This window comes from Cotesia glomerata, linkage group LG4 (assembly GCF_020080835.1).
Source record: "Cotesia glomerata isolate CgM1 linkage group LG4, MPM_Cglom_v2.3, whole genome shotgun sequence".
Lineage (NCBI taxonomy): Eukaryota > Metazoa > Arthropoda > Insecta > Hymenoptera > Braconidae > Cotesia > Cotesia glomerata.
In genome coordinates, this window is record NC_058161.1 from 20,785,403 (window position 1) to 20,813,139 (window position 27,737).

General features: G+C 25.8%; 2 protein-coding genes across 7 annotated transcripts in view; one reads left to right on the forward strand and one right to left on the reverse strand.

The window, feature by feature from the left end:
• LOC123263828 (autophagy-related protein 16-1) overlaps nucleotides 1-1,262 on the reverse strand; it is a 289,529-nt gene extending 288,267 nt beyond the window's left edge. For 2 of the 3 annotated variants that reach the window (XM_044726854.1, XR_006509237.1), the window contains exons 1-2: nucleotides 999-1,262; nucleotides 815-937 (exon numbers count right to left, since the gene is read on the reverse strand). In XM_044726854.1, coding sequence (XP_044582789.1) covers nucleotides 815-935 — 121 coding nt within the window. In that variant the 5' untranslated portion in view covers nucleotides 936-937; nucleotides 999-1,262. The remainder of the gene's footprint in view (nucleotides 1-814; nucleotides 938-998) is intronic. The other variant, XR_006509238.1, reaches the window with a different exon arrangement.
• An 802-nt stretch (nucleotides 1,263-2,064) lies between these two features.
• LOC123263829 (rhotekin-like) lies at nucleotides 2,065-27,019 on the forward strand. Of its 4 annotated transcripts, none has more exons than XM_044726857.1 (7): nucleotides 2,065-2,220; nucleotides 23,123-23,310; nucleotides 23,377-23,586; nucleotides 24,035-24,214; nucleotides 24,315-24,409; nucleotides 25,308-25,790; nucleotides 26,563-27,019. In XM_044726857.1, the coding sequence occupies exons 1-7, from the start codon at nucleotides 2,080-2,082 to the stop codon at nucleotides 26,757-26,759; spliced, it is 1,494 nt and encodes a 497-aa protein (XP_044582792.1). In that variant the 5' UTR covers nucleotides 2,065-2,079; the 3' UTR covers nucleotides 26,760-27,019. The 4 variants fall into 4 exon arrangements, with proteins under 4 accessions (XP_044582792.1, XP_044582790.1, XP_044582791.1 ...); XM_044726855.1 differs by lacking the exon at nucleotides 2,065-2,220 and adding an exon at nucleotides 6,819-7,091; XM_044726856.1 differs by lacking the exon at nucleotides 2,065-2,220 and adding an exon at nucleotides 14,212-14,937.
• The last annotated feature ends 718 nt before the right edge of the window (nucleotides 27,020-27,737 follow it).

Consider the following 27,737-nt stretch of genomic DNA (forward strand, 5'->3'; position numbering starts at 1 on the left):
AATTATTGACATTTTTAAAGATATAAGCTAATTCCATTGTTACACTCATCAAGAGCTTTTATTTAAATACCCACTTGCATTTTTTATATATTTTTCATATATAAATATATATAATATATATAAATATATGAAATATATGAAAAATTGATGTGGGTATTCAAATAAAAGCTCTTGATGAGTGTAACATCGGGATGAGCTTATATCTTTAAAAATGTCAATAGTTCACAAGATATCAGGTCATTTCTTAAATATTGACATTTTTAAAGATATAAGCACATCCCGATGTCACACTTATCAAGAGCTTTTATTTTAATACCCACATGCATTTTTGATATATTTTTTATATATACATATATATGATACATATAAATATATGAAAAATTCATGTGGGTACTCAAATGAAAGGTCTCGAAGAGTGTAACATCGCGATGAGCTTATATCTTTAAAAATATCCCTAAATTACAAATTACAACGTCATTTCTTAATTACATATCCTCAAGACAAAATTTTTCTTATTATCATAATCAAATAGATTATTATAAAAAATTTTTAATCAAAAAATGCATCTAGGAATTAAAAAAAACTTTAATTATTAATTTGTCATAAAAATTAAAAAAATTAACAATTATCAGCTGATTTTACTAAAAAATATTAAAATTAGCATTTGACAATTTTTTATTTATTTTTAACAAAAAAAATTTGTTCAAAAAAATTATTTTTAATTTCTTTGTCACCAAAATTATCAACTTAATTTTTAACTATCATAAATAAAATTCTAAAAATTTGAATTAATTAATAAAAAAAAAATACTTACGCAAATAAATTAAATCAGCAAAACAGCGAGTTTGAGATTTATTTCTGTTTCTCAGCTGATTGATAATATTTTTCCTCCAATCTTTAATCTCGCCTCTAATTAAAGGATCTATACTCGCCATTTCTAAAAAAATAAATTTTCAAATAAATAATTAAACAATAATTAAATTAAAAAAATAAATTACCTCTTTTTTATTATTTTTAGACACTTTCACTTAATTTCACCTGTCACGTGACAATTGGAGGGCAATTAGCAGTTATTTATATAATTAATAAAATGTCATCACTTGCTCACAAAATAACACTGAATTTTTAATTAAAAATTTCTGTTCTTTTTTTTTTTAAATTTATTTAAAGTGAATCGGAGTTTAAATAAGAAACGTGGGTTTACAGGTTGGAGTGATATGTAATAACAACAACGACAATGATGATTATAATAATAATAATTTTGATAATAAACAAGAGCAGAGAAAGTGGCGCGTCAGTCGACCAGCTGATTTCTGTCACTGCAATCACTGCACAGTGCTACTGTCAGTCGGTAATGCGGGAAAATTTCTTATTAATTTATCTAAATTATTTAAAAGTTTTATGATTTTTTTTATTAATAAATTATAACAAAAAAATTTTTTAAAAATTTTTTAATTGTTAAAAACTTTAAAAACTGCAATTTAAAAGTGCAATTTTTTAAAAATATTTTTTAATTATAATTTAATAAATTAAGCAAAATAAAAAAATCAAAAATGTCGGCTAACTTTATTATTATATTTTTTTATTGCAAGATTTAAAAAATTATTTATTAAAAAATTGTTATGATAAAATTAAAAGAAAAAGTTTCACATGTAAAAAATTTGAAAAATTATACGTGCAATTTTTTAAAGTATTTTTTACTTGCAATTTAATTGTTTAAAAAAATAGAAAAATTTTAATGATACTAAAGTTAGCCGACGTTTTTAATTTTTTGATTTTTTTTTAATAATTAAATTAGAACAAAAGAATATTTTTAAAAAATTTCACTTACAGTTTTTGAAGTTTTTTACAAGTGAAAATTTTTTAATAATTTTTTTGTAATAATTTTTTCAATAAAAAAAATTCTAAAAATTTTCAAACGTCGGCTAATTTAATTTTCACTTTAGTATTATTTGATGGGGTGCTAAATTTGTGTAGGTAACTATAAGTTTTATTTATAATTCTTTTATGATTATTTTTAATCATATTTTTTTAATTTTTGCTACTGTACCGACAATTTTAACTGACAGTTTGACCAAAATGGCGCCGCGGAGAAAAAGCTTGAGACTGCTGGCCCAAGATATTAAAGAAAATAACAGAGAAAATAATTATTTAAGGTGTTTAAGTGATTATCAATCTAAAGTTAGGCGCAGGGAGACTTTAAGGACTAGAATAAAAGCCGTGAGTTTTTTTATAATTTTAAAATTACTTCATAAGAAATTTTTGACGCTCATTTTTATAGTTCTGATTGAATATTTATTAATTTAATTTATTCTTCTTTATTGTAATTTTTTATTTTTAATTATAAAGATTATATTTTGGTCGTTTTATTTTTGAAGAAGTTGAAATTGGAGTTTTTAAGTTATTTTGTTTCAATTGAAGATGCTATAACGGGATTATTTTTACGCCGGGTATAGTGCTTCTCATTCACGCAGAGTGTCTCTGTTACCCAGTCAAACCAGGTGTTTACTATTTCATTTGCATAAAATTGTAATAATAATAAAGTTAGCCCACGTTTTTTAATTTTTTTAATTGTTGAATTAGAAAGAATAGAAAATAATATTTTTTAAAAATTGCACTTATAGTTTTTTACAAATGGAAATTTTTCTTGCATTAATTTTTTGAATAAAAAAAATTATGAAAATTTTTAGATGTCGGCTTACTTAATTTTCATAAAATGACACCGAAATTAAGAGACAAATATTTTTTTGAAATTTTTTAACTAATAAATTATAACAAGAAAAATTTATTTAAAAAATTATATCTTTAGAAGCTCCAAAAAATTTTAAGCGCAATTTTTTATAAATAATTTTTTAGATATAGTTTATTATTAAAAAAAAAAAAAAAAACAAATTTAAATATTGTATAGTTGAAAAAAAAATTTTTTTTTCATTCACTTGGAGCAAATTTAAAAAACTGATTTTTCCATAAATATTTTTTTTTTATTTTATAAATAAAATAAATAATTGGTTAAATTCTAATTTTAGTATTATTGAAAAATCATTAATCATTTACAATGAACGGGAGATAAAATTGATAAGGACTTTTTTTATAGAAAATTAAATTTCCTACAATGGAAGGTCTTTTATAAATTAAATTATTTATATCTTCAATACTTAATCCAGAATTTTAATTTTTAATTTTGTAAATACATGATTTAATCAAACACATACAGAAAAAGGTTCACTTTAGCCAAGAAAATATTTTTCTTCTTAATTATTTTCTTGAGCGAACAAAAAATTTTTTTTGATACAAGAAATTTCACTTATTCCAACAAAATTAAATCTCTTGCTTTAAGAAACACGTATCTTGATCCAAGAAAATTTATTTAAGTCAAGGAAATCTTGTTGTTTTGAGAAAATTCAGCCTCGAGCTCCAAAAAATTTAGTTCTTGATAGAAGTTAATTTTCTTGTCTTGAGAAAATTTCTCTCTTGCTCCAAAAAATTAAATACCAAGATAAAAGTTAATGTTCATTGATATTTTTATTGATTAACATGTCAAATGAGAAGACAAATAATATTTCATCATTTTTTTTCATTCAATATGTATAATTGCACGGTAAAATAATATAAAATGGGTATCAAATATTCTCGAGAAAAATTTTCTTGAGGTGAGAAAATTTTTTTCTCAGCTGAAGTAGGTGGCGCTGCTTCCCGAAAGTATCTAAAAATCTTGATCAAATATAAAAATTTATTGTATCAAGTATTTATGACAAGAAAAAATGACTTGCACCAAGAATAGAATTTAAAGAAAAATTTTAACTTCGGCCAACACAACTTCGGTCTTCCTTTAGGCACCCGACAAATTTTCTTGAGCCAAGAATTTTGTTCTTCAGTCAAGAAATTTTTCTTTCTGTGCACTTAAAATTCAATTGACTAAATTATAAAAAATTCATAAGGACCTTTTTTATAGAGGATCAAATTTTCTAAAAAAAAAAGCCTCATAATTTTTTTATATCTTCAATATTTAACCCAGAAATTTGATTTTTAATTTTTGTTAATCTAATTATTTAACCAAACACTCTAAAAACTCAATTTTTATATAAAAATGACTAAATTATAAGAGATGTCAAAAAATTGATGACCTTTTTTAAATAGAGGATAAAATTTTCTACAAAAAAAATCTCTTATGATTTTTCCGTATTATATCCTCAGAAGTTTATCCAAAATTTAAATTACAAATTTTATAACAAATAAAACAAGAACTACGATTTATATAATAATAATAATAACAATAATAATAATGAATGGAGATAAAAGTGCATACCATTCTCTTTATAAACAAAAGTGTACCAATTCGGGTGTCCCCCCACGTGTACTCGGTCCCTCTCTGACAAAGTAGTCTTTCACTAGCCCTCCTGGCCTGTTGCCCTCCTCTCTCGACTCTCCACTCGTATTACTTTTAACTCGTATCGTGTCTTGGACTTGCAAGTATAGTATAAAGTTAAGTATATAGTAACGAGTAACGAGTAATGTTACGAGTACCGAGTTAGCTCTCAAACCGTTCGTCATTATCAGTGAGTGAGTGTTCCTCGATAAAAATATTTTATTACTTACTCTTTTTATCACTCCCAAAGTTAGCCGGTAAAAAGTTCCGATTTCCGATGAAATAAAATTAGTGGGTATAATTTAAAAATTTATTCGTACGTGAATTTTAATTGGATGAATTTTTACTGGTTAAACTTTTGGATCAGTTGCTCTTGATCAGTTGCTTTTGATTTACTGATTTTATTAGTGGGGCAAAACTAGGAACTGGAAATTAGTGTCGCGGAATTTAAATTACAGAGTAAGAAGTAAGAAGTAAAGAGCCGATATCCGCCAAGGTAGTACCGATTGCAAAAGAAAGTCTTTTCAACGTGATGATTAGTATTCAGAGTTTAACTAGGTTAACAGGGTTATTTTTTTAGTTTTTAGATCGATCAGAATTATTTTAATTTTTTTTTTTTAATACGGACGTGTATGATTATTTTTATCAATAAGAGTATCAATTTATCAGGGCTGAAAATTTCTTTTTTTTTTTTAGGAAAAAAATCGCATTAAATTTATTTTTTTACACTGATAAAAGGATTTGTTTATATTTAACAAAATTTATTGATGGTTAATGAATATTTGTTAACTGTTAACAAATATTTATTTAGAATAAAAAGCAAAAAAAGACTTTTGTTAAATTTTACTGTATTTTCTTAACTATTGACATTTTTAAAGATATAAGCTCATCCCGATGTTACACTCATCAAGAGCTTTCATTTGAGCACCCACATGCATTTTTGATATATTTTTCATATATACATATTTATAATATATATATATATATATATATATATATATATATATATATATATATATATATATATATATATATATATATATATATGATGAAAATTGATGTGGGGACTCAAATAAAAGGTCTCGATGAGTGTAACATCAGAATGAGCTTATATCTTTAAAAATGTCAATAGTTCACAATATATAATGTAGTTTCTTAATTAATGACATTTTTTAAGATATAAGCTCATTCCGATGTTAAACACATCAAGAGCTTTCATTTGAGTACCTACATGCATTTTTGATATATTTTTCATATAAACATATATATAATATATATAAATATATGAAATATATGAAAAATTGATGTGGGGACTCAAATGAAAAGTCTCGATGAGTGTAATGTCGGAGTGAGCTTATATCTTTAGAAATTTCAATAGTTGACAAGATATAAGATCATTTCTTAATTAATGACATTTTTAAAGATATAAATTGATCCCGATGTTACACTCATCAAGAGCTTTCATTTGAGTACCCACATGCATTTTTTATATATTTTTCATTTATAAACATTTATAATAAATATAAATATATGAAATATATGAAAAATTGATGTGGGTACTCAAATGAAAGGTCTCAATGAGTGTAATGTTATGGTAAGCTTATATCTTTACAAATGTCAATAATTCACAATATATAATGTAGTTTTTTAATTAATGACATTTTTTAAGATATAACTTTATCCCGATATTACACTCATCAAGAGCTTTCATATGAGTACCCATATGCATTTTTGATATATTTTTCATGCATACATATTTATAATATATATAAATATATGAAATATATGAAAAATTGATGTGGGTATTCAAATGAAAGGTCTCAATGAGTTCAATGTCGGAGTGAGCTTATATCTTTAAAAATGTCAATATTTTACAAGATACAAGGTCATTTCTTAATTATGTATCCTGGACACAAAATTTTTCTTATTCTCTTAATAATATAAATAATTTATAAAGATGATTTTTGTTTATAAACAATCTTCATATCATTTGACATTGTAGTGCAAGTGAAACAAATTCACTCAACAAAATATTTATTAATTGTTACTAAATATTTTTTAACTATTAATAAATGTACTTTCCTCTTAAATAAATATTTATTGAATATTAAAAAATATTTATCAAAATGTAATAAATCAAATAATTTTCTTTAAATAAATAAAATTATTAATAGTTAATAAATTCTTTTATCAGTGTATTAAATTATTTATTAAAAAATTAAAATTTTATAATTAAAGAAATTTTTCTACAATTCAATTAAATTAAATGAATTAATAAATAATTTTTAAATTAATATAGCTAAAAGAAGGATGAAAATTATTCCATAATCACATGTGGCAAAAAAATAAGAATAATAACTATCCATGAATAAATATAAATTTTTATCGAGTATTTATTGTGAAAACTATCAATTAAATATAATAAATAATAAATAACAAAATACGAAATAGTGGGACAAAAGTGAATGTGAAAATGTACAAGATACGTCTGTACGTGGTACCTGAAGAAGAGTCTGAGGATAATAATAATAACAATAAAAATAACGAGGATGATGACGATAATGTAATCCCTATTATGCAACGAAAAAATTCACGTCGGGCGACGACAGGTGCCATACGTGTAAATGTTATCTCGAAAAACCGCAAATCAAAAAAACTCAAGCTCAAAGACGATCAGGTAGTCAGTATCGATGTGAAACACAAAAATAAGCTCAATGGTTACAAGGTAACTTTTTTTTTAAAAGTCATTTATTTAAAACCCGGGAGTGCGGGGTTCGAATCCTAGTCTGGGTTTTTAGCGGGAAATATTAGGCTTGTAAAATAACTTTTAGACAAAATTTGTAGGAATTTTTATTTTATACAAAAAATATCTCTTGTAATTTTTTTATGATCAATATTTTCACTGTAATTTTAAAATTAATATGCATAATTAATAATTCAATTTTTTAGTAATTATTAAAATCTTTTTTTTTTTTTAATCAAAGCTTTCTGATTGGTCCTAGAAGAAAATTATAGAAGACATTTTTGTAGAAGATTAAATTTTGAACTTGTATTTAAAAAAAATTTTTATTTTTCCCATATTTTCGTCATAATATCAAAAATTAAGATTCATAATTAATAATTCAATTTTTTAGTAATTATGAAAATTTTTATTTTGTAATTATGGCTTTGTGATTGGTCTTGAGAGAAAATTATGAGAAATCTGTTGTAGAAAATTAAATTTTGAGCAGGTTTTATTTTAAAAAAATTTTATTCGACCAATTTTTCCACCATAATATCGAAAATTTGATAACATTTATTATTAATTGATATTTTAAAATAAAGGCAAAAATCCTGGCTCTAATGACTGTCTTTCCTCGCTATTGTTAATGCAATACCGGTTGCCACTCCCAACTTGAACAAATATTTCATTTGTTTTATAATTAGATAAAATATGTAATGTTTTATTTGAACGGCTGTTAATTATGAAATGAAGAGGTTACACTCAAGGTGAATCTTGCGACACGAAATGTCACGTAAACATGAAAATTCATTTTTAATCTATCGATAGCTTTACTTTTAGATTTAGCAACTTTACTTTCATATTCATAATAAATTCCAATGGTAATTTAATTATTAATTACACATTCGACCACCTGTGTTCTACATTTTTATATCTACTTTATTTCAAACAATTGAGTCACTAACACTCCCGACCTTCATTGGGTTATTGCTCAACTCTTCTCGACATAATCTTAGCCCAATTTTTTTCATTTTTTTTTTGTTGTAATTTTGAAATTTACCTCAAAGTTTTCAATTTTAGTTTCAAAAATCTTTAAATATTTTTCTAAAATTAAAACAGTAGCTTTGTTAGAAAAGAATTTTATAATTGGATGATAATAAAATAAATTTAAAGAACAATTGGCTTTAAATTGCTCCGCGTTTAAATAAAATAAATTTCCATTGAAGAATTATAAAAAATCGATATTATTCAATAAAAAAATAAAAAGTTCATTGACACTCGAAGAATCGGTCCAAAAGAATTTATTCAAAAAAAAATAAATAAAATAAACAGGTGTGCTGAGTGATTAATAGCACATTCTTAACGATCATAAGGTGAAAGTAACGACAAAAACTAAATAAAATAATTTCTCAAATAAAATAGACTAGCGATTTTATAAATCGTAACCGCAACAGGCAACAGGTCCTTCCAAATCGACTGACGTTTTCACTTTCAAGACAAAACCGGTCGCGATGCTTTCTTACGCCTGAGGATCTTCCAGCCAGACGGTCTGCCTCCTAACCGGTCAAATACAATTCACAATCATAAAGATTGATATACAAAGTTATATATTTTAAATTCTAACGATAACGCGTTATTAAACCGTTACTGCTATTACGTGTTTGCTTTAATTTACGCGGAAGAATTTTTAAATTTGAATAATTTATTAATTATTTATTTATTATCTAATGTTTGTTTTTGTTATGAGCTTCTTAAGTATCCTATTTGACCGTTGTATAACAGTTTATACCGATAAGGCGGACACTGGCCGGAAGTTATGAGGAAAATAGAAAAATTTTTTTTATCAAATAATTAATCTGTATTATTTTTATTTTTTTTTAATACTTCAATTTTAAATTTATCTTAAAGTTTTTTATTTAAATGTTTGGATGATATTTTTTAAGTGAAATTTTTTTCTGAAATCTTAAATTTTAATAAATAACGCATGTAACCGATAAAAAAAAACTTCATTTTTTCACCGAGAAGTCAGTGAAATTTTCATTTGTTAACTTAAAAGTTAATTAACAATATGATAATAAACAAATAATTTTTAGTTATTAATATTTTATTAAAATACAAACATTTTAAAAACAAATCCTTCAAGTCCCATTAATTTGACTTTAACGGTTGATTTACAATCCATTTTTTAATTAAAAGTACCTAAAATTTTCATTGTAAAAAAAATTATTGTTAAAATCGAAATTTTTAAAAATCGTTTCGGGGATCATTTTATCTTGATATATACTTATAAAAAAAATACATGAACTTAATTTTCATAATCAAGTGGAAAATAGGGGGTCCAGTTGACGTGATCTTGCTTATATGACATTATTAGTTCAAAAATCAATTTTTTCAACTAAGATAGCATAATAACTTGAAACAAGAAGTAAATTTTGAAGAAAATGATTTTCTTGAGTCAAGATGACTTTTTTTTCTGTGTACTCTCTAAACATGAATTAGTGAAAATTCACTGGAATAAATGAATATTCACTAATTCTAAGTGCCAATCGAACCACTTTGAAACCAAAGTTTTATATAGTTTATTTGAAATAAATAAGTTTATTTCAAATAAACCAAAATAAATATATATATATTTATATATATTATATATATATTTATATATATTATATATATATTTATATATATTATATATATATTTATATATATTTATATATATTATATATATATTTATATATATTATATATATTTATATATATTATATATATGTATATATGAAAAACATATGAAAAATGCATGTGGGTACTCAAATGTAAGCTCTTGACGAATGTAACATCGGGATGAGCTTATATCATTAAAAACGTCAATATTTGAGAAAATACAGTGCAATTTAAAAAATTTATTATTTAATAAAGCAACATTTTATTTATTAATAGTTCACAATAATAACATTGGAGTTAGTGTCCCTAATACTAAAATTAAATTAATTAGAAAGTTAAAAAAGTAAAGAGACAAAATGAGTGTGCAAAATAAATAATAAGTGTATTAATAGGTCAGGCATATCTAATCAGTAATTACTTTAAAAATAGAGATATTAAAGGGTGATTAGTAATAAGTCGGACGGTCAGTGGCTCGTGAAAAGTCATACACATCCACGAGGATTTTATTTCCTTAGATTAACAAACCGCTTTCTGGGTTAAAGTTGTTTCCCGTGAGCAAACACTGCATTAGCTACCGTTTGCTGATTAACAACTCGATTATTGCTTATACACTTGTAAAAATAGTTAAAATAAGATAAAGTTACATTGCCGAGCTAAGTAGGTTTACGAGAGGACATTAACCGTTATCTTGAGGAGCTTTTGCTCCTCTGCTCTTTGCTTTACTTTTTCGAGGTTCTGATAAAAGTTATTGATTTAAACAATCTCATTACAGGGCATTATATCAATATAAATAAGGAAATATTTAATTGACTAGAGTTATAGAAACTCGTTTATTGAAAATACTTTTACTGGCGTTAATTTAAATCGAAAGTTGAACTCTAGTACCAGCTGAGTACTTATTAAGTGCTTATACTTGTACTTGTTCCGTACTTATATCGAGACTTGGTTTAATGTCACTTTATAAATTTAATTTCCACTTTCCGAACCCTGATTCCAGAGTTGTTGTTTAAGTTTCTAGTTAATTATGTTAGTTTAAGAATTTTCGAGTGTCATTTCCGAGAGGATTTTGGTACTAAGTTATTTTAGGCTCCACTTTATGAAAATTTATTTGTTTTCATTTAAATTATCGATCATTAATTGTAATTAATTTTTCTTACATAAAAATGAATAATAATTACCAGCAACCTTGCAGTCACTATGTGACTGCCGTGACTTGTGAACTATAAATAAATGAAATTTTGCTTTATTAAATAATGACTTTTGTAAAATTGCACTGGACGTTCTTAAATATAGACGTTTTTAAAGATATAAGCTCATCTCGATGTTACACTCATCAAGAGCTTTCATTTGAATACCCACATGCATTTTTGATATATTTTTTATACATACATATATATGATATATATATAAATATATGAAAAGTTGATGTGGGTACTCAAATGAAAGGTCTCGATGAGTGTAATGTAAGAATGAGCGTATATCTTTAAAAATGTCAATAGTTCACAAGATACAAGGTCATTTCTTAATTATATAATATATATTTTAAAGATATAAGCTCATCCCGATGTTATACTCATCAAGAGCTTTCATTTGAGTACCCACATGCATTTTTGATATATTTTTCATATATACATATATATAATATATATAAATATATTAAATATATCAAAAATTAATGTGGGTACTCAAATGAAAGGTCTTGATGAGTGTAACATCAGGATGAGCTTATATCTTTAAAAATGTCAACAATTCACAAGATACAAGGCTATTTCTTAACTATGTATCCTGGAGACAAAAGTATTCTTATTCTTTTAATAATTGATTAATTTAAAAATTTTTAAAGACCTCCAAGAATTAAAAACATAAGCAAAAAAATATCTCTAGGTTAAGCTACAAGTGAATGAAAAAAAAATGATGTAACATAAAAACTTGAGTAATTTCAATTTAATTGAGTAAAAGTATCAAAAAAGAGAAACTCAATGTTAAATGACATTGACTTGAATCAAAGTAATTATTTATAATTTCAATTTATAAACTCGTGTCTGTAAATTTTCTTATACCATTCGGAACTTTCTTGACTTCCAATCGGTAACTAGCTCACCTACGTTACCTATTGCGCCTATAAATTCTATATAATAAATTTATAAATTCGCTGAGTCGATAAATAAATCTTCTAAATTTAAATTTATTGCACAGAAAATGCAGCAATAAAAAAAAACCACAAGGTCTCATTTATTCTTGCGCTAGACAGTATGACTGCGTAATTATCCCAGAGCGTGTTAAAATAAAAATCTCTTCAAAGTGCCAGACGCCACTTGAGACACGCTTTTAAATCTTTAACACTTTTTTTACATAAACACTACACCTACCTCAGCTGCTTACGCCTCTATTTTTTTCAACGCCTTTTAATTTTTTATCTCTCGCATTTATTGTCTTGCCAATAATTAATTATTTTATAATTAATAAGACTTATCAATCATATATTTTATCAGACATTAGGAAATATTTTAATCCTGTAGGCTGGACACTTAACTGCTAGATAAAATATAAACTTTATTTCGACTTTCTAGAGTATAAACTCGCATGTTACAGAATACGCCCACGTCATTGATAAAATTGTTTTTTTTTTCTGTTTCATAATACTTGAGTAATGAATTATCCGCTCTAGTTTTCCTGTAGTCGTCACAATCGTGGTTTCCGGTATAACTATATATCCTTTAAAAAGGGACACTGACAGAAGATGAGCAACCTTGGGATATCCTGTTTTGGGGGATATCCTGTCAACTGATCGTGTTACAAAAAAGGATCTTCCGCTTTATTAATCTCTCACTCTTGTTAAAAATAGTTATTTCTTTTTAATATATTTTTTATAATAGTACTAGCAACTTTGCAGTCATTATGCGACTGCCATGACTTGTGAACTATAAGTAAATAAAATTTTGTGGTATTAAATAACGAATTTTGTTAAATTGCATTGTAATTTCTTGAATATTGAGGTTTTTAAAGATATAAGCTCATCTCGATGTTACACTCATCGACAGCTTTCATTTGAGTACCTACTTGCATTTTTTATATATTTTTCATATATACATATATATAACATATATTTTGAAAATATAAGCTCATCCTGATTTTGTATTTATGAAGAGCTTTTATTTGAATACCCACATACATTTTTGATATATTTTTCATATATACATGTATATAATATATATTAATATATAAAATATATGAAAAGTTGATGTGGGTACTCAAATAAAAGGTCTTGATGAGTGTTACATTAAGATGAGCTTATATCTTTAAAAAACTGATTAGTTGACAAGATCCAATGTCATTTCTTAATTAATGACATTTTTTGGGATTTAAGCTCATTTCGATGTTACACTCATCGAAATCTTTCATTTAAGTACCCACATGGCATTTTTAATATATTTTTCATATATACAAATATATAATATATAAAATATATGAAAAATTGATATGGGTACTCAAATGAAAGCTCTTGATGAGTGTAACATCGGGATGAGCTTATATCTTCAAAAATGTCAATAGTTCACGAGATACAAGGTCTTTTCTTTATTATATATCTAGAGATAGAGCATTTTTAAATGCAACCTAAATACTTATCTTATTCTCTTAATAATATAGATAATTTAAAAAATTTTCAATTATAGTTCTAATTTTAAAGCTTTAAAATGATACAAAAATTTTGTTTAAAAAATTTGTCTTTTTTTTTATTATCAAAGCTATTTTAAAATTATTTCAATAAACAGATCATAGCAAAAAAAAATTTACAATTTAAAAAAATAAAAAATACAGTTTTTTGCAACAAAAAATAAATTTGTTGAAGAAAATTTAAAAATTGTCAACTTAAATATCATTAAAATATATATTTATTTCAAAATTAAAAAATAAATTTAAAAATTCCAAACACAATTCGTTATCCCCAATAATTCCTACCACAAAAAAAAACTAATCCTTTTCGTGTGTATATCAACCGAGTAGATCGCACGTGCTGCATAATAACAACACCAATGCACCCAACACAAAAATTTATTCATTCCACTTATGTATAATTCAATTCATTCTCATTTTTCTTTAGCCTCTCTTCGTTTGTTCCCTATGGGTTTGAACCCGACCCTGAAATGGTTCCCCTTCCAGCTGTTAAGCCCAGGGATGGGGATGAGAATCGTTCCGCGACATTACTGATGTTTGGTGTTAGTAGCTATAGTCTTGTCTCACCCGAAACTTGCAGAGCAAATGAAAACAAATAAAAAAAGTTTCATTTTCCTGCAACTCTGCGAATAATCACTGTGGTGTGAATTAAACTCGATAAGTGAAAAGGTTTAAAAATTCCCATGAGTCATCTTCTTTTAAAAGATTCTAAAACCACTAATAGTTTTTTTTTTTTTATTTATTTCCTTGCAATTTAATAAAATTTTATTTTAATAAAAAATAATAATTAAAAAAAAAATAAACTGCGAGATAATAAAAGATGATATATTAAATGTATCTAATTCTATAAATAAATAATGCGGTGTAGGAGAATAAAATAAAACGGGAGAATAAGAAAGGGAAAGGGAAAAGACTTGTGCCAAGTGAGTTTAGTTTAGTTTAGTTTAAGTTAGCCAATGTAAGCATTACTTGCATTAAAATTTTTAAGAGCTCGCGGGAAGTAAAGAGCAGGCGCCATTTTTACGTATTTTGTTAATTAATTTTATTTTTTATTTAATTGCGAAAATAATCTCTAAAGTTATTGTCGGCTCGCAGACAGAATTATTGTGCGGCAAGCTAAGAAAGAAACAAGTCCCGGGTGGAGGGGAGACGTGACGTCATCTCTAATTCACCTTGTCGAGAATCGAGAGAATGAAATGAAAGACTGAGCAGCTCTGTTCAGTTCTGGGACGTATAGTTGACGTAAAGATTTAAATCTTTTTTGTACGTAGTGCCGGTGATTGAATAATGTGACGCTTTAATTATATTAGGTTGTTTTGTTTTTTTGTGAGTTTTTTGTGAAAATGGAATCGTGCTTTCCCCCTCTTAAGTCTTTGAGTCTAAGGGACTCCAAAAAGTGCAAAAAAAGACTAAGTGATAATAATTCTTTTGGGGATAAATCGGAGGGTCAGGAGAAATTTCAAGTCTTGCAGGATTTGGATTTGTATTATATAAGACAGATTGCTCATAATTTAAAGGTAATTTTTTTGGAGTCGTTTGAATTATTTGAAGATAATTATTTAATTTAATAAATATTTATTTGGGGAAAATATATTTGTTAATTCTTAATAAGTGTTTGTTTATAGTTGAAAAATATTTATTAATAGTTAATAAATATTTTGTTAAGCTTGCAATGTCATATGAAGATTGCTTATAAACAAAAATCATCAATATTATTAAGAGAATAAGGAAAATTTTGTCTCCAGGATTGTCATATGATAGAATCGGTTTTTAGGTCATAAATACTTTTCTAGATACATAATTAAGAAATGAGCTTGTATCTTGTGAACTATTGACATTTTTAAAGATATAAGCTCATCCTGATGTTAGACTCATCGAGACCTTTCATTTGAGTACCCACATCGATTTTTCATATATTTTATATATTTATATATTATATATATGTATATATGAAAAATATATCAAAAATGCATGTGGGTACTCAAATAAAAGCTCTTGATGAGTGTAACATCAAAATGAGCTTATATCTTTTAAAATGTCAGTAATTAAGAAATTACGTTGTATCTTGAGAAATATTGACATTTTTAAAGATATAAGCTCATCCTGATGTTACAATCATCGAGACCTTTCATTTAAATACCCACATCAATTTTTCATATATTTTATATATTTATATATGTTATATATATGTATAAATAAAAAATATATAAAAAATGCATGTGGGTACTCAAATGAAAGCTCTTGATGAGTGTAACATCGGGATGAGCTTATATCTTTAAAAAAGTCGATTGTTAAGAAAATATAGTGCAATTTAACAAAATTCATTATTTAATGAAGCAAAATTTTTTTTATTTATAATTCGAAAGTAATAAAAAAATTCCACATTATAAAAAATTAAAGACATTAAATGAAAAATTTACGGATAAATTTTTTAAGTGTGGGCCGTAATTTAAATTTAAAATAAAAATCTTTGATAAAAAAAAATAGTTACTCAAAAGTTAGTTTTGTGAAAGTAAGAGATTATTTTTATTGCAGTGACTAATAAAGTTTGATGGCTTTCAACTCGATAGATCACGCGTTGAATGTTAATTTGGTTAAACAATCACTTTTTATTTATTATTATTTTTCTATGACCTTGGTAATGAAATTTCTATTGGCAATAAAAATTAAAATAAATTATAAAATGATCACTCCTACTTAAAAAGAACTATTAAATTATTAAAATAACATTCTAATGCTTAAGTAAAATATAAATATATAATTATAGTATTATTTTCCCTGTAATTAGGTACATACAAGTGTAAAACATACGGGCAATTAATCCAATGTCCCACAAATTGTGAGTCACAATCAACAATAGCTTGTAATGTCCCACGTTTGAATATTCTGTCATTAATATTAATATATATTGTAGTATCTTATATTATTAATTATCATTAATCTAGATTTTTTTCTTAGTTCTTTCTTAGTTCTTATTTGTCTTTGTTATTTATGTTAAGGCTATTGATTATAGTAATGTCGTCAGTGGTGATAAAATTTATTTATTAGACAACGTAATTTCTATTTTAATAATATGATTTTTTTATCTTGTTATGATAATTTTTTAATTAATATATGTATAATATATATTAATAATGTCGGAAGTTTGGATAAGATTTTTTGGTTAAAATTAAAATTTAAAATTTTTATCTTTACATTTTTTTATAATCTATATTATAAAGAGAATAACAAAAATTTTGTGTCCAGGATACATAATTAAGAAATGACCTGGCATCTTGTGAACTATTGACATTTTTAAAGATATAAGTTCACCCCGACATTACATTCATCGAAACCTTTCATTTGAGTACCCACATCAATTTTTCATATTTATATATATCATATATATGTATGTATGAAAAATATATCAAAAATACAAGTGGGTACTCAAATGAAAGCTTTTGATGAGTGTAACATCGGGATGAGCTTATATCTTCAAAATATATGTTATATATATATATATATATATATATATATATATATATATATATATATATATATATAACATATATATATATATATATATATATATGTATATATGAAAAATTGATGTGGGTACTCAAATGAAAGGTCTCGATGAGTGTAACATCCGGATAAGCTTATACCTTTAAAAACGTCAGTATTTAAGAAAGTACAGTGCAATTTAATAAAAATCATTATTTAATAAAGCAAATTTTTAATGCTAATAACAATTATAATAATCATAATATTTTTTAATTCAAGTTATTAATTTTTTTAATTAAATTATCAGTTGATTAATTTAAAATAATTTTTGGTATGAATTAAAAATGACAATAAGTTAATTAATTAAAAAAAAAAAAAAAAAACAAAAAAAAAACGAATAAAGAAATAGACAATAAATAGGAACACAAATCTAAATAAAGATATAATTCAAGTAAAAACTAGATAACTGGGAAGTGAAGCTCGAGGAGTGGTTCATTATATATAGATGAGGTTTGGTCGTGTGCCCTCGTCCGAAATAATCTTCCTGTCGACCCAAAAAGTGTTTCACTAATTTATATGTATATTATACATGTAAAACGACTAAAAGATATATTTTATCGACAAACAAAATATATTTTTTCCGCCTACGTCTACCACTTAGATTATAAGTCCGATGACACACGTCTGTCCTGTCCAAATATAGCGTATGTCCGAAAGATATATGAATTAAATAAAATTAATATACAAAATTACACATACGAAAATAGAAAGGCCGGTTTTTAGCGAGTTAAAACTTGATAACGTAATATTAAGCTAAGCAAAGAATGAATAAGATTGGATGGGATGGAAGATGGAAAGGTACGGCTTGACTTTTTAGTTGAAGGTGAGGTATGGTCGTGCATTAAATATAATTACGTAACGGGATGCGTGGCCACATGTATTATATTATGTTATGTATTATGTATTATCATCTGTGTTATACACTACCACTTACAACATAACACTCGGTTCACTCGTTGAAGGATTAAACGTTTACGTGTTAGGTCGGTAAATAACCTGAACAAACTTTAAGTTTACCCAAAGGCTAATTAAACTACACTACACTCGTAATCGTATTCAAATGTTGAACAATCCTCTTTTGCAATAATATTTTGTCGGGAATAAATTTAAGATGTATTTTACTTAAAGCTACACTGATAGAAGGATTTGTTTAGATTTAATAATCTTTATTAATTGTTAATAAATGATTTTTTAAAATCATCGGATTTAATAAATATTTTTTAATTGTTAACAAATATTTATTTAAAATGAAAAGCAAAAATAGCAATTTTCTTTTGTTACTTTTTATAACCCTATAGCTGGAATACATTATAATAATTCAATTCACAAAATATATTTTTAATATTTAAAAATATAAAGATAATTATGAGCTGTGATGAAATTTGGTATTTTACAATAAACGTTATTAAAATGTAATAGATTTAATGAAAACTAGCAACTTTGCAGTCACTATGTGATTGTCGTGACTAGTGAACTATAAATAAACAAATCTTTTGCTTCATTGAATAATGAACTTTGTTAAATTGCACTGTATTTTCTTAACTATTAACATTTTTAAAGATATAAGCTCACTATGAAATCACATTCATCGAGACCTTTCACTTGAGTACCCACATCAATTTTTCATATATTTTTTATATTTATATATTTATATAAATATATAAATATAAAAAATATATGAAAAATTGATGTGGGTACTCAAGTGAAAGGTCTCGATGAATGTGATTTCATAGTGAGCTTATATCTTTAAAAATGTTAATTGTTCTTAAGAAACAAGGTCATTTCTTAATTACTGACATTTTTAAAGATATAAGCTCATTTTGACATTACACTCATCAAAAGCTTTCATTTGAATACCCACACGCATTTTTGATATATTTTTCGTATATGCATATATATAATATATGTAAATATATGAAAAATTGATGTGGGTATTACTCAAATGAAAAGTTTTGATGAGTATAACATCGGGATGAGCTTATATCTTTAAAAATGTCAATAGTTCACAAGATACGTCATTTCTTAATATTATGTATTTAGAGATAGAGAACTGTTAATAAATATTTTGTAACTATTAATAAATGTACTTTCCTTCCAAATAAATATTTATTTAATTTTAAAAAATAATTATTAAAATTAAATGAATTAAATAATTGTCTTCAAATAAATTAATTTATTAATAGTTAATAAATTCTTCTATCAGTGTTAATTTTTTGCTACGTTGCTTCTATGACAAAATATAAAATTTAAATGTATAAAAAAATATTTCTAATGAATATAAATGTAAAATATTTATCTCATATTAAAAAAGCAATTGAATCTCGATTTAAATTTATTACAGATTCAAGTGCAGTTGATTCTCATGATCGATCGTACGTAAATTGAAGCTCAATTATATCTCCCTCGGTACTAATAATACCGCTGACGGCTGGTAAATTTACAACTACAAATACTTGTAACAAATAAAAAAAAAATAAGTGTCACAGTATATCTTGTAGATTGATTAAAGCTGATTATCTTCGGTCATTGCGGGTCAAGTGTGTCTTAACCTCTCCTCTTTTTTATAAATAAACTCCTTAATTACTTTCGACGATTTTTTTATCCTCGAATTATTTTACTCGAGCTGTTAATTTAACAGAGTAAGGTCGTTTGAGATATAAATAATTTTTTTCTCGCGATAGAGCTTCTATGGAGAACACGACCTACGTTACTTGCCGTGATATGAGTAAGCGCAGAATCGTTATTGTGTTTACGCGGATTAAAACCTGAGTGGGGGATTAGGGATCGATATTCGCTGTCTACAACCCCTGTCGCCGGCTACTCCTCAGTTAGACACCCTCTAGGTGAAACACGCTTTCAATACGCCTTGAAAAATTTTTATTTACAAAATTTTGAGTGTTATAGAAAATTACGCGGTGATAAAATATGACACCGGTGTTGATTGTTTCGAGGCCTCACAAGGTATTTATTTAATATTAGCAACCTTGCAGTCACTATGTGACTGCCGTGACTTGTGAACTATAAATAAATGAAATTTTGGTTTATTAAATAATGACTTTTGTTAAATTGCAATGTATTTTCTTAAATATTGACGTTTTTAAAGATATAAGCTCATCTCGATGTTACACTCATCAAGAGCTTTCATTTGAGTACCCACATGCATTTTTGATATATTTTTCATATATACATATATATAACATATATTTTAAAAATATAAGCTCATCCTGATGATATACACATTGAGAGCTTTCATTTGAGTACGTACTTGCATTTTTGATATATTTTTCATATATACATATATGTAATATATATAAATATATGAAAAATTGATGTGGGTACTCAAATGAAAGGTCTCGATAAGTGTAATCTCGGAGTGAGCTTATATCTTAAAAAATGTCAATAGTTAACAAGATATAATGTAATTACTTAATTAATGATATTTTTCAAAATATAAGCTCATCCTGATGTTACATTCATCGAGACCTTTCATTTGAGTACCCACATGCATTTTTGATATATTTTTCATATATACATATATCTAATATATATAAATATATAAAAAAATTGATGTGGGTACTCAAATAAAAGGATTTGATGAGTGTATTGTCAGGGTGAGCTTATATATTCAAAAATGTGATTAGTTTACAAGATACAATGTAATTTCTTAACTATTGATATTTTTGAAGATGTAAGCTCATCCTGATGTTACACTCATCGAGACCTTTCATTCGAGTACCCACATGCATTTTTGATATATTTTTCATATATTTATATATAATATATATAAATATATGAAAAATTGATGTAGGTACTCAAATGAAAGGTCTCGATGTGTGTAATGTAATGATGAGCTTATATCTTTAAAAATGTCAATAGTTCACAAGATACAAGGTCATTTCTTAACTATGCAAATATAATAATTAATTTAAATCAATTTTTTAAATTCCGACTTTTTACTGCTTTTTAATAAAATTCAAACAATTTAAGTACAAGGTTTGATAAATTTGTTATTAGATAAAAAAAAATGAGGTTTATCAGCGATAAAAATTGTAAATCTATGCTAAGCCGGTATCACACTTGAGAACATAAAATAAACTTTGTGTCGAGGGTTGAATTTAGTTTTTTATTACTATACACCCGTAACTTTTATTTGCCAACAAGTTTGAGACCGAGACCGAGAACATGAACAAGAATATTGTGTATAACTATAATACGCCGGAGATTAAGATGAAGATGAAGACTCGTTCTTAATATTAACCATAATATACATAACTAAACTTGTGTGGCCGCGAAATACCCGCGAGCATCAGCAGCCTCTCTGACTTGGTCAGATTATAACAAAAAGGCTATCTTGCATTTAACATCTAGAATCCGCGAAAAAATTAAATAATAATTTTTTATTTGAGAAAAATAATTTAGTAGGTTACTATTTTTGTTGCTGAAGTAAGAGAAGAAAGTTTAAACACACGCGGTTAATTTTGTTGATGGCTGTCGGCCAATTCCCGGTTTATGCTATTCCCTTCTCTATTTATGTTTTCATAATCTCAACCACTTGTTATATAAATAATAATAAAAAATATTTATTAAATTTTATTACCGATTAAATTTAAATCTGAATTATTAAGAGAAAAAAACAAAATTTTGTGGCCAGTGTATTTATATAATAAAATGGATTTTTATGGTTGAATCTGGTATCGTTGGAAAAAGTCTTGACCTGGAGTTGTGCCTTTTTAAGGTTTCATATCATTCTCACCAATAGGCAATTTATGATGATAAGTATTTAGGCTGCATTGTAAAATGCTCTATCTCTAAATATATAATTAAGAAAAGACCTTGTATCTCGTGAACTATTGACATTTTTAAAGATATAAGCTCATCCCGATGTCACACTCATCACGACCTTTCATTTGAGTACCCACATCAATTTTTTATATATTTTATATATTACATTTATGGATATATAAAAAATATATCAAAAATGCAAGTGAGTACTCAAATATAAGCTCTTGATGAGTGTAACATCGGAATGAGCTTTTATCGTCAAAATATATATTACATAATTAAGAAATGACCTTGTATCTTGTTAACTATTAACATTTTTCAAAATATAAGTTCATCCCGATGTTACACTCATCAAGACCTTTCATTTGAGTACCCACATCAATTTTTCATATATTTTATATATTTATATATTTCACAAATACCATATATATAAAATGCCATGTGGGTACTTGAATGAAAGGTCTCGATGAGTGTAACATTGAAATGAGTTTATATCTTGAAAAATGTCATTAATTAAGTAATTACATTATATCTTGTTAACTATAGACATTTTTAAAGATATGAGCTCATCCTTATGTTAGTCATCGAGACCTTTCATTTGAGTACCCACATCAATTTTTCATATATTTCATATATTTACATATATTATATATATCTATACATGAAAAATATATCAAAAATGCATGTTGGTACTCAAATGGAAGCTCTTGATGAGTGTAACATCGGGATGAGCTTATATCTTTAAAATATATATTATATATATGTAAATATGAAAAATATATCTAAAAGGCATGTGGGTACTCAAATGAAAGCTCTTGATGGGTGTAACATCAGGATGAGATATCTTTAAAATCATCAATAGTTAAAGAAGTACAGTGCAATTTAACAAAAGTCATTATTAAATAAATCAAAATTTAATTTATTTATAATTCACAAGTCACGGCAGTCACATAGTGACTGCAAGGTTGCTAGTTATTGTTACTATTATTATTATTAATAATTACTGAAGTTTAAAATTCACATTACAAGCCAGGATGTAGGAGTAAAGAATTTAAATGTCGTTTGAAAGCATGAATAGCAAATAAAATAAAAGGCAACAAAGTAAAAGCCGAAACTAAAAAAAACAACTCGAACTGAAACGTAGGACGTATTAACGATGCAATTAATCAGTAAAGGCTTTGTCGTGCAGGTGTACAATTGAAATAACGAATAAGGCTGCTCCACCAGTTAATTCACTTAAATTATATTACAAGAACAGCAATAATGGATTGCGCAATATTCTAAAGACCAGACTCGTTTAAAGTCTTGTGGTTTTTAATCTTTGTTCAATTATTGTTAATCACTTTAATTTATTTATTTATTTTTTTGTTGTTGCAGGAATATGATTTGGAGCAAAAAATCGAGGTGGAAATAAAAATGCGCGAAGGCTCGGCGCGACTTTTAGCCGCCGCGAGACACAGAGCCCAAAGTTTAGAAGCAGCACGTGCTCTTCTGACGTCCAATGAACGTATGTCTGCTTATATGGCGGAATTGCAACGACGTAAAAAAGATATCAACAAAACAAGGTAATTATTTTATATTTTTTTCTATGAATTTAAATGATTAAAAAATTTAATTTAAATATTTTTTAGTGTCTCCGGTAGCGCAGCGCGAGTTTCTTTATCGGAACTGCGCGTTCCACTGATGTGGCGCGACTCGGACCATTTTAAGAACCGCGGAGATTACCGCAGATTCGCGGTGTTTTGTTTGGCAAGAGTTGGAACTGAAATACACGACACTGCACTTATTTGTCCAGTTGATCGCGCTCAAACTGACATTACTTTCCCCGACGTGTTGCTCTTGTAAGTATTTTATGTTTATAAATACGAATATGAAAGAAAGCCTTGAAATTTTTTCGATATTTGGAATTTTCAAATTTTGACATTTCCGCGTAACTATTGTAAGTAATTTTAAACTATAGTAAATAAGATTAGGTTTTTAATCTTGCGATAAATTTATTTCTTTTTTCTTTTATTTATTTATCTTTCGATAAATTTATTTATTTCTTTGTTATGTACCAATCGAATCGTATTCACATCCTCTACAAGGATAAAAGGCCAAACAGTTGATTAGTTTATTAATTTTTTAGAAATTTGGAATTTTCGAATTTTTACATTTCCGCGTAACTATTGTAAGTAATCTTAAACTATGGTAAATAAGTTTAGGCTTTAAATCTTTCGATAAATTTATTTCTTTTTTCTTTTATTTATTTATCTTTCGATAAATTTATTTATTTCTTATTTTTTTTAGCAATAACGTGCCAGCAGACTTCGAATTGACTTTGGAAATCTACAGCCATATTTTGCAAGAAGATTTAAGCATTGCGAGTACTCCTCGTCGGATTAAACGGACTATTCATTCCTCGATTTCTAAAACTGTTGGGAAAAAACTTGCCGCTTCGTTGAAAGATGAATTAAATTCTGGTAAATTGTAAGTTACAGATTTTTAATCATTACTATTATTATTAATTTATTTATCTATGATTAAGTTGACAAAAAGTCAGCAAAATTAATGGATTTAATTTTTTTAGGGGACCACAATTTGAATTGATGGCGTCTGCTAAATTAACTGTAGACGATACTGAAGAAAACATCCACACTCATGATTTAATAATCAATAATTTGGGTAAGTTAATCTTACAATATCTTTATTTCTAGATACATAGTTGAGAAATGACTCTTGTGAATTATCGACATTTTTAAAGATATAAGCTCAACATGACATTACACTCATCGAGACCTTTCATTTGAGTACCCACATTAATTTTTCATATATTTTCATATATATATATACACATTACATATATGTATGTATGAAAAATATATCAAAAATGCAAGTGGGTACTCAAATAAAAGGTTTTAATGTTCGTAACATCAGGATGAGCTTATATCTTTGAAAATGTCATTAATTAAGAAATGACCTTGTATTTTGTCAACTATTAACATTTTTACAGTTATAAGCTCACCATGACATTACACTCATTAAGACCTTTCATTTGAGTACCCACATCAACTTTTCTTATATTTTATATATTTATATATATTATATATATGTATGTATGAAAAATATATCAAAAATGCATGGGGGTATTCAAATGAAAGGTCTTGATGAGTTTAACATCGAGATGAGCTTATATCTTTAAAAATGTCATTAATTAAGAATTTACCTTATATCTTGTCAACTATTGTTATTTTAAAAGATATAAGCTCATCCCGATATTACACTCATCAAGACCTTTTATTTGAGTACCCACATCAACTTTTCTTATATTATATATATTTATGTATATTATATCTATGTATATATGAAAAATATATCAAAAATGCATGTGGGTACTCAAATAAAAAGTCTTGATGAGTGTAGCATCGGGATGAGCTTATATCTCTAAAAATGTCAATAGTTAAGAAAGTACAGAGCAATTTAACATAATTCATTATTTCCTAGGTTTGCTAGTGAAAGTTTAATTAATAACATAATAGCAATCATCTAATAAATTATTAAGAGAAAAAAAAATTAATTACAGAAAACAAACACCACGCGCTGCCATTATTCGGTCACTTTTGCTGTCGACTCGCGGCGCAATTAGACTGCATGACAAAGGACGTCCACACGGGCACAATCAGCATAAACAACAAGAAATGCTGGGCAAGACTGAGAAACTTTACGCTGAATGCCTGGGAGTCTCGAAAACTGGCGGAAGACGAGCAGCCTCCGATCCACAGTGTTCCGATAAACCGCGAAACCGTGATACAGAAGCCCTCGAGCTCGGGGAAAGAGATCAGGGTGAGTAACAATGTGGACGGCTGCGAGAAAACTACCAGTATAAAGCTCGAGTCGACGGAGGAAGCCCAGAAGTGGCTCAGACACCTCACTGACCACGTTGAGGATCACCTGAGGTGGAAACACGCCGCGGAAAGTGTACAGCAGGTGCCTTATATCGAGAGCACTAGGAACTCTTTTATCAGCAAGAGGCAAGGCTCTCTTTATGATGAAACTCCGCTTATTGGTAGGTTTTTTTTTTATTTATTTTATTTATTAGGGTTACAAAACATTTATTTTAATTTAATTTAATTAATGCATTTAAAAAAATGAAATTAATAAATTTTTTTAAAGGTAATAATTAAATAAAAAAATTAATTTCTTATTTTAATTAAATTGAATAATAATTTTTTTTTTTTAATTGATAAATTTTTTTAAAAATTGAATTTGTGCATTTAATAAAAAAAAATAAAATCATTAAATTTTTTATAAAAATAATTATGAAAATGAAGTTAGCCGACATTTTAAAATTTTTAGAAATTTTTTATTGAAAAAATTTCAATCAAACAATTAAAAAAAAAAATTTCACATGTAAAAAACTTGAAAAACTATAAGTGAATTTTTTTAGAAATATCTTTTTTATTGTAATTCAATTAATAAAAAAAAAAATCAAAAATTTTTAGACATGCTAACTTCAGTGATACTATTTTAAATTTAGCCGACATTTTTAATTTTTTTATTTTGCTTAATTTATTAAATTATAACTAAAAAATATTTTTTAAAAAATTGCACTTATAGTTTTTGAAGTTTTTAACAAGTGAAAAAATTTTTAAAAAATTTTTTTGTAATAATTCTTTAATATAAAAAATCATAAAGTTTTTTAGATGTCGGCTAACTTTATTTTCATACTTTAGTGTCATAAATAATTAAATAAAAAATAAAAAAATTACTTTTTTGTAACCTTGGTTTTATTTTTTTTTTACATAATAATAATTATATTTAAAATAATTATTTTTCAGAAACTGTGAGAACAGATTATTCAACGCGACCAACAGTACAACAAATATTCGGACTGACCCCTAGCACTAGCTTGAGCAGCTGCAGCAGCAACAGCCCCCCTAGTTTAAGATCCCGTTCTTTGAGCACCAGTGGTACAACAAAACTAAGTGCCAGCACTCTCAAATCTCATTGGCCATTTTCTAATAAAAATAATTAATTATTTTTTAGATGTAAAAATAATTAATTAATTTTATAGATATAAAAATAGATTAAATACTCAAAAAGTCTCGTGCATTTTTTTACTTTTTTTTTGAGACTGATCCATTTTTACTCGGCTAGTTTAACATAGCTTTAAATTAAATTTTACCACTGATAGCCTCTGAGGATAAATTTGATAATTAAAATCAAAAGTATTTTTCCACCATACGAAAAATTAATACCGAATTTATAAGAAATTGTTTTTTTTTTTTTTTTTTTTTGATAGATAACTTTCCTTTATATAACGAATAAGTATTTAAAATGAAAGTATATGCAATCTTACTATTACTATTATTGTTTTTTTTTTTTGTAGAATTTTCTGTATAAAGAATATTGATTTTATTTCATACAAACAGAAGATATATGTTTATATATTATGTATTCAGTGAATATTAATAGCAATAAAATCAGTTTAAATTAAGATGAAAAAATTCTTTTTTTCCTGAGAAAATATTTATATATTTTATTTTAAAAATCTTTTGTGAAATAATTTTATTAAATATAGGATAATTTTCAGTAACGCTAAAAAAAATGTAATTTTTTTTAAATAATTGTCACTGATTTATAAAATAAAATATTTAATTTTCTAACAAATTAATTGCATCAAAAAACATTTTCACTAAAAATTTTTTTTTAATTTTCATAATAGTAAAGTTAGCTGTCATTTGACCATTTTTTAATCTATATTATTCAGAGAGTAAGAAAAATTTTTTCTTGAGGATTTATAATTAAGAAATGACTATGTATCTTGTGAACTATTGACATTTTTGAAGATATAAGCTCATCCTGACGGTACACTCATCGAGACCTTTCATGTGAGTACCCACATCAATTTTTTATATATTTATATATATTATATATATGTATATATGAAAAATATATCAAAAATGCATGTGGGTACTCAAATGAAAGCTCTTGGTGAGTGTAACATCGAGAT